The sequence below is a fragment of the Danio rerio genome, chromosome 13 (assembly GCF_052040795.2).
Source record: "Danio rerio strain M-AB ecotype USA chromosome 13, GRCz13ab, whole genome shotgun sequence".
Classification (NCBI taxonomy): Eukaryota; Metazoa; Chordata; class Actinopteri; order Cypriniformes; family Danionidae; genus Danio; species Danio rerio.
Window position 1 is genome coordinate 35,772,171 of NC_141033.1, and position 15,647 is coordinate 35,787,817.

At 35.2% G+C, this 15,647-nt stretch overlaps 1 protein-coding gene across 2 annotated transcripts; it reads right to left on the reverse strand.

Annotated features, from left to right (window-relative positions):
• Nucleotides 1–41: 41 nt before the first annotated feature.
• Nucleotides 42–15,647, reverse strand: fbln5 (fibulin 5). Of its 2 annotated transcripts, XM_087277825.1 has the most exons (12): nt 15,491–15,647; nt 15,143–15,411; nt 13,706–13,760; nt 13,443–13,491; nt 13,038–13,358; nt 5,348–5,470; nt 4,463–4,579; nt 4,234–4,350; nt 4,021–4,143; nt 3,061–3,187; nt 2,774–2,969; nt 42–857 (listed from the first exon to the last, which is right to left on the reverse strand). In XM_087277825.1, the coding sequence occupies exons 2-12, from the start codon at nt 15,184–15,186 to the stop codon at nt 696–698; spliced, it is 1,434 nt and encodes a 477-aa protein (XP_087133951.1). In that variant the 5' UTR covers nt 15,187–15,411; nt 15,491–15,647; the 3' UTR covers nt 42–695.

Genomic DNA, 15,647 nt, shown 5'->3' on the forward strand with positions numbered 1-15,647 from the left:
TGTATGCAAATTAGCCAAAAGTAAACAAAAACCAGAATCAGTTCAGGTCATCAAATGTTTGTTTATTGACTGACCGGGCTCTTTTTTTACCTGTCAAATAAAAACATACACAGAGGAAATTCTGCAGAGATCAAATGATAAGAAATTCAGAGCTAAAGGTACGAAAGGTGCTCTGCAGGCTACTGTCAGAGCTAATCTGGACATTTTAATTTAAAATTATTTTATTGCAATCCTGGTGGCTCTCTCACTGTTTTGAGTGCTCAGAAGTTCAGACCAAATAAAAGCGTCCCTCACAGTCACAGTGAGACAATGTGAAACAGGTGCTGCAAAAAGTACTGAAACTAAATTCAGCTTTAAAATAGATACTTCAGCTTTGGGGGAAGAAAATGCACAAAAGGGACATACAAACAAACAAGACCAAAGAAACACAACATAAATATTCTTCTGTGTATGGGTACATGTGTAGGTGTGTGACTGCGACAGCCAGGTAGCCTAACTGAACACCTGCATTATGAAATATTAAAAATCAGCACAAACTCCACCTGCTGTAATAAAGCAGACAGAGAGTGTGATGAAAACATGAGAGTCCTGAACCACAGAACAAATACAATGAGGAAACGCAGCTGCCTGATGGGTAGTGCAGTAACAGGAGGTCCATGATGGAGGTGAGAGGTCAGAGGTTCATTGGTAAAGCCTCAGAATGGATGTTCGGAGACAAATATTGTGAGACGAATGATTGAACTGCCTCGAAAGTTGATGACGTTGTTAACGGTAACCATCTCTAGGTCTAGAACGACGGTCTTTGGTCCTTTAATGGGTCGGGCCAGAACCAGAGTTGCACTCATATTACTTGTTTGCTGTGGTGGAAAGAAAGATTGAAGGATGTAGAGTAAAAGAAATATATTTAAAAATTACTTCTTTTCACAGCATAGGTGTTAAAACAGGGGTGACCAACGTTTGTCCTGGAGGGCCGCTGTCCTGCAAATTTTAGCTTCAACTTGCCTCAACACACCTGTACGGATGTTTCTAGAAAGCCTAGTAAGTGCTTGATTAGCTAGCCCAGGTGTGTCTGATTGGGGCTGAAACTAAACTTGGCAGGACATCGGCCCTCCAGGACCATGTTTGGGCACCCTTGTGTTAAAATAACAGAAAATGGTTCTTGTGTTAATTAAAGAATATTAACTCTGTTGCTCTTTTGTGTCACAGATGATTTCCTTCAACAATTAAAACTCATTGATTATCTAAGAGACTCATAGGAGTCTGACAGTCTCACAGTAATCCCCCAGCTCCCTCTTGTGGTCACGATTAATATATAAACTACAGTTCAAAAGTTTGAGTAAGATTTATATATTTTATTTTATTTTATTTAATGCGTGTTAGTCTAGCCTTGAATGATTCTTCAGAAACCATTCTAATATGATGGGTTGATACTCAAAAAGCAATTATTATTATTATTATTAATAATAGTTTGTACTGGTTCATATTTGTGTGGGAGGAGTTATACATTTTACCAGCTTCTGAGACGTTTAGAAAGCATTTATTTAAGAAATCTCAAATCTTTTGTAACACTATATATTTGTTTTACATCAACAGGATTAGGCCATAGTTCGAGTATAACATTTTAATAGTTTTAGTATAGTTAGTTCTGCCTAAGAAAAATAAAACCCACTGGTGTCCATCTTGAGACCAAACAAAAGCAGCAATAGATTTAAAGATCAGTCCATGCAATATTTATTTTAATTGAAACAGATCAGACTTGCATTGTAATGCTTGTAATATTTAAGGTATAATATACACTCACAAGCCACTTTATTAGGTACACCTGTCCAACTGCTTTTTAAAGAAAATTTCTAATCAGCCAATTCCAAGGCAGCAAATTAATGCATTTAGGCAACGTCGAACTTTGAAGCGGATGGGCTACAAGAGAAAAAGACCACACCGGGTGCCACTCCTGTCAACTAAGAACAGGAAACTGAGGCTACAATTCACACAGGCTCAACCAAAAATGGTCAATAAAAGATTGGAAAAACGTTGCCTGGTCTGATGAGTCTCGATTTCTGCTGCAACATTCAGATTGTAGAGTCAGAATTTGGCATTATCAACATGAAAGCATGGGTCCATCCTGCCTTGTAATAACGGTTCAGGCTGGTGGTGATGTAATGGTGTGGGGGATATTTTCTTGGCACATTTAGGGCCTATTATTACCCGAGTATTGTTGCTGACCATGTCCATCCATTTATGACCACAGTGTACCCATCATGTGATGGCTACTTAAAGCAGGATAACATGCCATGTCAAAAGCTCAAATCATCTGAGAATGGTGTCTTGAACAGGATAATGAGTTTACTGTACTCAAATGGCCTCCACATTCACCAGATCTCAAACCAATAGAGTACTTTTGGGATGTGGTTTAACAGGAGATTCTCATCATGGATGTGCAACTGACAAATCTGCAGCGATTGCATGATGCAATCATGTCAATATGGACCAAAATCTCTGAGGAATATTTCCAGTACCTTATTTAATCTATGCCACGAAGGATTAAGGCAGTTCTGAAGGCAAAAGGGGTCCAACCTAGTACCAGTAAGGTGTACTGAGTAAAATGGCAGGTGAGTATATTTATATATATATATATATATATATACATACACACACACACACACACACACACATACACATACAATCAATACAACTTTGCACTAGCTTTTTATTATCAATTTTCATTATGACTTTTACACATTTGGATATGTATTTTATAAGTGATCTTACTTACCCGCATGTAAAACTCTCTTCCCTCGTTGCCAGACTTGATCTGAAAGATGTAAAATGCTCCAGGGTAACGTGTAGTGGCCTGCATCTGAAATATATCTGCAGGAACACTTCGGCCAGAAGACAAATCCATATGCCTGTACAGAACCGTAAAGGGTCGATCCCGACAAGCAGGATTCTCAGCGGAACACATGCATTGACTGAGAGGGAGTAAGACAGATGAAATATATTAAAAGAGCAGCAAGTCAAATGTTTTACCTAAAGCAATATTGTCAGCATTCATGAACTCACTTGTCACTGAGCTCTATGTAAGGTGGATCACATCTAAGAGGGTTCAGACATGTGTAACCTCCCTGGAAATTGAAACACACTTGTTCTGTTGTACAGGTGTTGTTACCAGACTCACATTCATTGAGGTCTTCAAAATCAAACACACAACAGACACAAGTCAGATTACCATCACCATCATTAACAGTAAGAATAATGAAAACATAATTCAGCAAAAATAAATATTCTAATTATTATTTAGTCATTTGCAAATGTCAGTGATGGATGAATTAAGAAAATACAGAGGCCATTAATATTTCGAACTCACAGTGAAACTACATTTTAAACAAGTTTTGCACAAAAAAAAAAAACTCTACTGATGAATTGTGCATGTATAAATTATTAACACAAAACAAAATACCTACAACAATAAAAATGACAAATAAATAAATTCATATCATAAAATATATTGTATTTTATATACTAGCAAGTCATGAAGACTTTATATTTAGTCTTGGTTGTTCAATGTGGAAAAAAAACTTCACACTTGGTCACACTAGACTTTAGGCATGTAACATTTCTACGGACACAGCTATGTTGTAATGTAATATTACAAGACCCTAACAAGATTGTCATTTTTTAAATTAGTATAAAAAAGTCTCCTTCTGCAATTTACTGAAACTTTAAATTCTGTTGCTGTACAACTAGCACTCAGTTAAATCAGCAAAGAGGTCATGCTGATCTTCTACTAGTTACACATCACATTAAGAATTGATCAAACATGAACTTTGGAATGCAGTGAAATTGGCAAGAACTTGCATTACTCGTCTCCCACATTCACATATGTATGAATTGAGGTCAGTGGAATGAGTAAATGAAATTGTTTAGCATGACCATTCTTGAAAAATAGATGAAGCATTTCTAAAAGTTATATACGAAATACAACAAAGTCACATCTAAAGATGCACATAAATCTAGTGATACCTTCACAGCTTCTTCCATCCTCATACACGTAATATCCAGACGGACACGCGCAGGAGAACGATCCCGGTGCATTCACACACGTGTGCTGACAAAGGAAGTCTGAGAAACTGCACTCGTCCAGATCTGAGGACACATTAAACACATTACACAATGTCAAAACAACTTTAAACTTTCTCTAAAACCTCTAAACTGGACCTTATCTTCCTCCTTTACCATTGCAGGTGGTGCCATCAGCGGCAAGCTCAAAGCCTTCATCACAGGTACACATGAATGACCCGTATGTGTTCAAGCAGCCGTGAGAGCATGGGTCCGTCACACACTCGTCCACATCTGACCAGAGAGAAAGAGGAAGAAGACTGAAGGCAGGTAGAAGGTGGCATCTGGCAAGACATTTTGATGAACTATCAGTTAATATAGTCATAAAGACTGCTTGTGTTAGCACCTTGGCATGTCCTGGCATCAGTATTGAGAAGAAATCCAGGGCTACAGGAACAGGAATATGAGCCAGGGACGTTAGCGCACAGCTGCTGGCAGTAACCATATCGACACTCATCAATGTCTAAAGAAAGGTGAGTTAGAGAGCACTAAATACGCAAAACAGCTGGCATAACTCCATTACAACTTTTTTTGTGATGTGCAATAACAAAAGGATTATTGCATCATATAAACAAATAAGTACAAATCATATCATTTATACACCAAAAATAAATTGTTGCAGTATTTAAACATGAAATGGCTAAAATCTGGATTATTTCATTGATTAAATTATAATTTAACTCTAACGTAACAATATTATATACAACTATACAAAAGTTTGAGGACGGTAAGTTTAAAAAAATGTTTTTAATCGCTGATTAAAAATAAATACATAATATTGTAAAATAAATTAATTTTTAATATTTAATTGTGTGATGGTAAAGTGTACTGTCAGCATCACTATTGCAGTCTTCAGAGTCACACCGTCTTTAAGAATAAATTCTGATCATTATTAGCGTTGAAAACAGTTGTGCTTCTTTGTTTTCACGTTGCTGTATAATGCATTTATTTGAAGCAGAAATATTTTACAACATTTGAATGTTTTTATCATCACTTTTGGTCAGTTGAATTTGCCCTTCCCAAATAAAACATATCAATATCCTCACTGCAAACTTCTGCATTGCAGGGAACTTGGCAAAAATGAATGACAGAAAATGTACTGTTCTTTATTTACTGTTTGCATTTTATGCTGCTTAGCATGTACATATAACTAATTAATGAATATAGGCATATTGATAATAAGTATTTTATTAAAGAATGCCTAAGCATTTAGGATGTCTATAAATCTCACCTTGGCACTGTCCTCCCACCAGCCAGTAGCCCTCAGTACACGAGCAGGTATATCCACCGGCTGTATTTATACACACCTGAGTAGGGTTACACTGATGTGATTCTGCCTCACACTCATCCACATCTTTAAAAAAAAGAGAGAAAGAAACCCATTGTCAGTTACCACTTGTGTTTTGCCACAACAAAAAAAATCACTTGAAACAACCCATATTGATACCAATACTAATATGTATTTTTTAAGTCAGAATACTATTTAAAATATGTTTTTACAAATTTATATAAAAGTTGTGTGATTTATGAAGTTGCAAACAGATGTTCTTTAGTACAAGCTTAGCAATTCTGTATCAACCAGCTCCACTCCTGACCTCATAAATCTAACCTTACTATCACATCTTAAACAAATAACTATAGTCTTATTCAACACTTTTCCAAAACTAGAATCATATCTCCCTGCTCTACTCTCAGTCGCACAGTATCAGCACAATTCCTTATGAGGGCATCTTATGCCTCAAATACCCGAACAAGCACCCTTGGTTCTCAGACTATGAAGTCACATGTTTTAAAAGAAAGCAAATGTTACTATGAAAGTGATGAGGGCATGATGGATTCGGGGCTTTGGGACCATGTGAAAGCCAGATAATTAGTTTCTTCTAGTAAAAGCTGCCAACAGTCCCAGTGTTACTACATGGGGAAAGTGATGCAATGGGTCCAGGCCAATATAGCTGAAATCCCATAATAAGCTACTTGTGCACTTTTAAATTACCCATTCACTTGCTTTTGGCATTTTAACCAAAGTGCCTTAATGACATTGAGGTTGATGATAAAACCCATACTAGTAGAGAAGTTATTTTCTGTACTGAAGAGATGATGTCAACCAGAGGACATCGAGGACAAGACTTACACTTAATACAAACAATAGTGGGCATAGACATCCCCTATATGCTATAAGGTTTCAGGTTATCTATGTCTGTATATCATAACTTAAATTTGACTGTAACTTTAACTTAATTTGAATACAATGCAATGATGTGCACCTTTTGTATAGCTGCTTAGAAACAATAAATATTTAAAAAAAAAGCTTAGATTGAATACTTTGTTTAGGGGTAAAAAAGAAGTTCCTGGGCAGCAGCAATATACAACTAGCTATTGTCCATTAGAAGAATTTATAAATGTATGCTGCATGTTTACCTCTTAATAACAGAATAGACAAACTAAATTTACAACAGCGAGAAAAAAGCAGATAAGGAAGCATCAATTGTGATGTGGATATAAATTCACTGTAAAACAAAAAATGCAGAAACAGTGTAAAAGTATCCTAAATTAATGGGAAAGCATGGAGTTGGCAATACTAAAAAAGGTCCTGGAGAAGATCTCAGAGACCAAAAAGCCCAATAGCACACCAATCAATTAATCACCATGAACCAACTGTTTCAAACTCCTTTAAATAAACAATAACAACCAGTTTGTTTTTCAAGTTTGCTTGAATTATATCAGAGTCTTGACTACAATAATAAATTATTTTAAATTGCCAGAATAACCGAATTGAAAAAACCTTGATGATATTTTAAAAGTTCCTCATTTTGTTTTGGAAATCCCCTACAATTGATTTTCCAAAATCCAAGGTCAAATGTTCTGCTTAGATTGGTCTGACAACCAAAAGTCTAAACGCAAACACCCATTGCCATCACTGAATTTTAGGATCCAGAGGCTTCACCAGCAGCAATTGCACACACAGTGATTTGAACAGTAATAAGTTGGTTTTACAACATCAATTTAAGCATCAGTCCTCATAAGAAAATGATTTTGCTTTTAAAAAAACAGTAAACAGCATCCTCTCAATACGTCGACAAAGCATGCCAAACTCTTTTAGACCCAACTACAATTACATCTTGAATGCAGGACAAAGTAGACATTGTTTACAGGGAGCCAATGAAATCCATAGGGTGGCATTTTTTACAAACAGTTCATCCAGGAAGACTGAAATTACTGATGTGTTGTTTATTTCTTTTAGGAGACAAAATCTCAATTTGTTGTGCTCTTCGAAACTGATTCAGTTGATAAACAGATATATTACATGACAAGCTTATGAAACTATATTGATAAAGAAACACTGGACCATTAAAACTTAAATTACTTTTACTATGATTTTAATAGCTTGTGAATGAATATATCTAGGTTTACAGTGCTTGAGTATTTAAAGTGGCAGATGACCTAACTATATGCTTTTTATAAGTAAAATGTCATTATGTGTTGGTGCGGATGCTAATATCTTCATAGTAACAGTTGGCACTGAATGGGCTCTTACTGTACAGTATAACTGAACCTTTGTGTTAGCAGCCCAGATCTTTGACAATCACATGGTTTGTTAGTAATAGGCATCGCAAGCATTAAAACTAGGTGAAATCATCAAGGCCAGGGCTTACAGCAGAGATGTGGACCACATGAGACAGAAAAACCCACCCCGGCCCAGCTGGACCTCGAAGAGTGAAGGAGAACATCTGGATTACATGTGTACTATCACACACGTCTGATCTGTGCTGAAAGGATCTGGGGAATTATGGGAATGCCAAGATTCTTGGGATCAGATCTGATCCGGGAACAGCAAAGGAGACTTGCAGTAAATTTTGCACATGATGTAAATGAGGGTCGGAGGAAAGAAATGGTGTGTAAATATAAGAGAGATAATTGTGTCTGCATTGAAAAGAGGAAGATTAACAGTTCATTTTAATTGTCGGTGTGTGTGATATCATTCATGTGATCAGTGACTTTTACTGAACCTTTAGCAAGTTTACTATGGTACAGTTCATTAAAGCTGACAAGTGGTCCAAATACCAGATGTTGCTGCGATAATTAAATCTAATCTTCACATCAGAGAGATCCAAAAGCAAGCCAAGGAGAACTCTGAAAATGTCAGAAATTATGTGCATTTCTGTGAAAATGGATTTACATGTGGTAAAATGTGTTCAATGAACTCAATACACTCTTGGTAGCTGTAAGCAAAATCATATAAGCAACAAGATTTCTATATCAAACATGCACAATCATACACAGGTAATACAAAATAAATCATTCAATAACAGAAACAAACAAGACTACTGTTGTAGATGATTAATATAAACAAACAGGTTCAGGTCAATCCAGGTCCCAAGAATCTGGCACTAACTCAAAGCTTTTGCTTCTATACGCACATCTTCATTCCAGAGATTTAATGCCAGTGATCTGTTGCCACGCACCAGTTGTTTAAATTATATCAAAGGCATTTACAATCCACCACTGCAATAGATCAAGTAACCTGGTCAAGCAACACTTAACACAGCCTATGTGAATTAGCTGGAAAGAGCCATTAGAAAATTAACATGTAAAATAACTGACCATCAGAATTATACAAAATTAGAAGGAACTCTTTTAATGTGATCTACACCACTCAGACAGTAAAATGCATACATGGTCAACTTTTTTTGAACAATTTTGTAACACTATCTTTTAATTTTTTGAGTAATGTATTTCCTTGAAATATATATATATATATTTTAATCAAAATGCATTCATCATATAATTCTGGAACAGAAATGCATCATAATTTAAATAACAAAATGCAACACCACAGCCATTTTCAGCAATTACAATAATAAGATCAATGCATCAGAATAATGTCTAAATGGATCATTTGACTACTGGAGTAATGGCTGCTGTAAAATTCAACATTGCCAGCACAAGAATGAAAATATTGTAAAACATATTAAAGTAAATTGTGATATTTCTTTTAAATTTAATCAAGTACAAATCAAAATCTCACTAATGATAAACATTTGAAGTAAAAAAAAAAAACGCATGAAGTTCAGTAACTCAGTAATAATAATGACAGCATAGCTACATTTCCAGACGTCCCACTAAGCTTGAATGCATTAATTAGTCTGCGGTACTACAGCCAGCCCCCATTTGCTGACAGACACTGGTTACAATCCTATGGCCTGAGCAGGCAGGTTTCAGCTTGACAAATCAACCAAATTTGGAATTTTGTTGTTTCTAATTCCTACCTGAAATAAGATCATTTACACTCTTAAAAGTTTCATGCAAAGCATCCAAATACCAAAACAATAAGTGATCTTTGTTTCATCTCAAGTTTCACCTAAATTTATTTTGCATTGCATTTAGAACTGATGAGTGTCTACAAGTTTTACTGACGCTAAACACTAGATAGATGGAAGTTATAAAGGGCATTTGTCACGCACTGACTGAGTCAACTGTTTTGGTTTTTCATGCCTTAGTAACTCTGGCAAAAAGAGGGCACTCCCTGGCTTTTACAAACACACACACACACACAAATCAGCACTACAGGGATACCTGTAAGATGAATGATGGAATAATTTAACACACAAACCTGTAGAGCATCTGTTCTGTAGCAGCATCTCTTAACAAACACAAATACTGAAAACGGAGTGTAAAAAGAAAGCTCACCAGTTGCACAGCTGGTCAGTAACAGATTTCATTCAAGAACCAATGACCTCATGTTTGGCACAATCACCACAGATGCTGAGATAGCAATGGTTTGACATTGCAATTTTTATGGTTTATCCAAATGGTGCTGTACTGAACGTCTCAGTGGCCCTACAAAACCATTGTCTGTGTTTTTAAATTCACAAGCACATTAATGAGCGTATCTGTGTGTCTTTATAACATGACCGTCTTGGGCTTGAAAGGTAACAAATCTTTCATTGTGTTTTTTCTGCAGAGGAGTAAGAGGACTGGAGAATGCATTAACTGCAAAGACTGGCACCAACTCGAGACAAATCCGCAGACCATATCGAAAAATACAGCATGCAGTCATTTGTGCTACCATTTATCAAACGGCACGTGAAATAGGTCACCACGCTGACACACATAAAGACTCCAACAACACAATATATAACACCTATCCAAATCCTTGCAATAAAACACATGAGGTACTATCAACATCACACCGAGCTCAACAACTTCGACAGAAGCAGACCGAATTAAGTCGGTTACAAATCCTTGATTTATAACAGCAAAAATCTCACTGTCTCATTGTATTCATAACGTTGGATCCTGGTAAGCAGGGCTGAAAGCCAGTTCCTGTGTGTCTCTTTCTGCCTCTTCACAAGATGTAGTTTGTTCTGAGGTTCCACAGTATTTTGTGGCTTCACACTAAAGACAGATCCTGTCTAAATTACGAGATTTATTCTGCTGAAGTCTTTAAGATGCCACTCAGCTCACCGCAACCATTACTAAATTACAGTCCAGCACAGAAATGGGTCTTAGTTTCATTTCAGAGCATGAAGACCCATGACCCACTGCAGAATATGAAGTAAACATAAGACCACAACCTGATATGACCCAGAGTGGGTATCAATCACATCTTAAAGAGTATTTGTAGCTTGTGCTAGGTATTATAAAACTGATCTGGCATCACATATGCCAGAATGTCTGGAAACTGATGAAAAAAAAATCTAAATACTGACAATTTCACATTTGAAGTTGTTCCAATTAATTTCTCAGCAATGCACATTACTAATCATACATTGAGTTTTGGTATATTTATGTTAGGAATTTTATCATGGGACATAAAAGATTTTAAAATCATTATAAAGAAGATTTCAGAATCATTTTTACCATCCAATGCATTTTTGGCTGTTCCAACAAACAAGCCCGTTCAACAGAAGACATAAGGTTTTGTGGTCCAGGGTCACATACAGTTGAAGTCAGAATTATTAGCCCCCCTGAATTATTAGACCCCCTGTTTATTTTTTTCCCCAATTTCTGTTTAACGGAGAGATTTTTTTCAACACATTTCTAAACATAATATTTTTAATAACTCCTTTCTAATAACCGATTTATTTTATCATTGCCATGAAGACAGTAAATAACATTTTACTGGACGTTTTTCAAGACACTTCTATACAGCTTAAAGTGACATTTAAAGGCTTTACAAGGTTAATTAGGTGAACTAGGCAGGTTAGGGTAATTAAGCAAGTTATTGTATAATGATGGTTTGTTCTGAAGACTATCAAAAAATATATATATATATATATATATATATATTATATTTATATATATAAAGCTTAAAGGGGCTAATAATTTTGACCTTAAATTGGTGTTTAACAAATTAAAAACTGCTTTTATATGAGCTAAAATAAAACAAATAAGACTTCCCCAGACAAAAAAATATTATCAGACATACTGTGAAAATTTCATTGCTCTATTAAACACAAGTTGGGAAATATTTAAAAGCGAAAAAAAATATATATATATCAAAGGGGGGCTAATAATTCTGACTTCAACTGTATACAACTTTCAAAAATCTATATCAAAATTTTAAAAGGGGCTATACAGTATGTAAGATTTTTCCCTCTTGGTATTGTGGAAACTGTCTGGATGTTTGTTTTCAATCTATTATTGTATAGGTATTGGCAATTCTTTATCATTTTAACCTGAGGGTATCTGCCACTTAGCACGCACCATTATCATTAATAGCATAGGTGTCTTATTTCTACTCACAGTCCCTTTAAATCTAAACACTATTAGTTCAAATTAATTTATTAATAAAATACATTCTTTAAACTCAGATTAGATAGCATTTAAAAGGACAAAAAGATCACTATCAGGTAGACCAAGCCTGCTAAACTGCTTAAGATACTTAAGTCAAAACAATGTCCTTATGATGCAATTTCATGATCAATAGCATATGTGAAGATCAGTGCGCACCATCCATGTGCAGTCCAGTTTATCTGTCTGTGTGGAGAATGCTTATACAAAAGTGCAGGCTCTAGGTGAGCTCCATTCACAGCTGAGTACAGTACAGCCAGAATTTGTTTCAGGGTTCCCACAGGTCATGGAATTTTTAAAGGTCTTTTCCAGATATTAGTCATGGATTTTTTTGTCCAAGTCAGGGAATATCAGGGATTTTTGTTTGTCACTTTAAACCTTTGTTTACATTTATCAATATCATATATTTTTCCTATACCATATTTTTATCACATGTGTTGTTCTAGCTAGGCTATTTTAAGCTCCATATTTTACTTTAATGCTTATCAACTGGAAGTTAACCAAGGCTAACATATCAGGATGATATAAATTTCAGGAGCTTTGGCTTCAGAATTACCACTTCAAATTGCCACAAAAAAAATAGTTGTTATTCTTAGAGTGGCTATTAAGTCCTGCAAAATGATATTCAAGCTAAAACCATAATATTATGAAATGCCCAACAGTGACCTGTTTTTTCATTCATTATACACTGAAAAAATGTATTCATTAGAGTTATTACACTTTTAAGGTAACTGGTTGCAAACAATTAATATGTGCTGGATTTAAACAAAGTTGAACATTATTAAATTGAATTTGTTTGTTTACATGAATAATTGTTTGTTGCTGCTTAAAATAAAATATGTTTGTCTAAATTAATTTAAAAAAAATTTAATATGTCATGCAAATTCTGCTTTTTAGAGAATGAAAAACAGAGAATTTAATATTTGGCTTAGAGTGGGAACCCTTTTGCATGGGCATGACCCAAGCAATACTTTCAAGTACAATCATCTTTAACCAAGACATCCCTGAATTTTATATATATATATATATATATATATATATATATATATATATATATATATATATATATATATATATATATATATATATATATATATATATATATACACACAATTGTGCAAACTTACCAACACAAGTGCCATCAGCACCGAATGTATATCCAAGGAGACAGGGAGTGGTTCGACTCACTATTGGGTAACTGGGACCAGGGCCTGGACCAGGGCCAGGAGCCACAGGAGCCACAGGAGCACTGTATGTTTCAGAATAACCCAGTGATCTGTCAGGGTAGGGCTCTTCAGGATAGGAAGCCTCAGGGTAGGGGAGTGGACTGTTCCGGCCGTAGGACTGGGAGTAGAGTCCACGGGGCATGCACAGGTATCCTCCATTCTGGTTTACACATCGCATGTCACCCCGACATGGGTCTGGCAGTGTCCGGCACTCATCGATGTCTGAAAACACATGAAATTTACAGCCGTATTTCAAATACAAGTTCTTAATGTAAATTTTAATAACATAAGAGATGAGCCACTTACCCATACACTGTCTGGAACGACGATCAAAAGTAAACCCATCTGAGCACGTCTGTAGAGAAATAAAGATTTGGTTATCAATGCAACATATAAACAGTGGATTAGAGTTCATTTTGTGCTGCATTAAACATTTTAAAAGTACTTTGGCATTGATATTAGTACTACAGTTGTTAAAAAATACCAAAAAAATAAATAAAATTTATGTGAGGAACTCCTATAACGACACATGCTGAACAACAGCGCCAAATTCAAATGAATCCACTTACCTGACTTTTCCCATAGTTAATGGAGCACACGATACATAGTACAACTGACAACATTCTACAAGCAAAAAAACAAAACATCAGTAAATCATTTTGAAAATAAAAAGCACATTCATTCATACATTCTTTAAAAAGTCACAAACATTGTTATTAACACTTACTCACTAATATCTTTTCAGTTTTATTTTACTGTGTTACTCGGATTTTGTTCACTAGCAAGGTCTTCTTGTTCATTAAATACTACAACTAATTCAAGTGGTTACTAGTTTCATTGCATACTAGCACTTATTTGTTTACTACTAGATAATAACATTGGCAAGTAACCATACTTTTTACAAGTGGTACTGCTAATGGTATTATTATGTTTTATTCATACACTGTAAAGAAAATCCTAGTTGCCCTAAATTTATTTGACCACATTTATGTGCACTGTATATACTGTAAATTTTCTTTTTCTTAAACTCTACTATTTTATATATATATATATATATATATATATATATATATATATATATATATATATATATATATATATATATATGTATATATATATATATATATATATATGTATATATATATATATATATGTATATATATATATATATATATATATATATATATATATATATATATGTATATATATATATATATATATATATATATATATATATATATATATATATATATATATATATATATATATATATTTTATATTAATGTTAAGCACCTGGGGTCTGAGAGTAACGCAATTTCAATTCTCTGTATGTCTTGTACATGTGGCTGAATTGACAATAAAGCTGACTTTGACTTTTGACTTTGATTTTAAAGCTGAATCAAATTAACTTTATGAGTCCATTGAACTTATATTATAACTGACTTAAAACAACTTGCATAACTTACAAAATTAAGTTAGAACTTGATTAACTTAGTTTAATGAGTTATAATGACCTAAAACCTATGCTGTCGGGACTAATTGCTCATATAACTTTTACAAGTGTACTAGTACAATATTTAATAACATTGTAAGTCAACCCCCATCCTGGCAAGTCAATACAATAGACAAATTAAGTTGTACCAAGGCAGATTTTACTAACATTTGGGATAGATACTAATACTACATGTAACACTACCATGTACCTACCACATATGACTAGGAAACACTGGAATAGTTACTACCACTGAGAAATGAATCACAAACCCCACAGCACTCAACGTCAATCAACAACCTATCAGTAACAAGGGACAGTAACTTGCAATATACAAAATGAAAAAAGACAGTGACTATTCAGTCAGTCAATCGTGAGTATTTTTAAATGATAGTCATAAAATGATAATAAACAACAAATAAACACCTTAAAAATTAAAATACAAGTTGGTTATTTTAAGTAACGTATGATAATGCGGCTTGCCATACAGCACCAGCTGACTAATTAAACTCACCTTTTGCTGGACAACAAACTCAAGCCACGTAGTTCAACAAACATGTTTATGTGGATCCCTGTGCTTCCCCTGGAAAGAAAGTCACACTACCTCGCGCTAGCAAAAGAGCTTATTGCTGTGGCTTTACTAGCTTTGCGGGCTTGCAGGACCCAATGCGCAAAATGAAGTGCCCTCCGCGCCCCCGCCGCATGCACGCGCGATCACTTGAACGTCGAGACGCTTGTCTTTGGTCACCCGCTGCGGCCGCCCTGTCGACCGAAGGCAAGAACCTGTGAGAACATTGACCAATATTAAGAGGAGTGTCTAGCTATATAAAAAAAACAGAAAAAGAATCTCTGTATTCCGTACTCGGCCCACTCCACGGATTGTTTAGCAATGCAAATAAACGGGCCCCCAGAGCACTTGGCCAACAGCTGGATCCCATCAAAGACAGACAGCCCCCTTTGGAACGAAAGCGCGCACAGGGAGCCACAGACCCAAAATCCAACAGGAGGAAGGAGGCAGT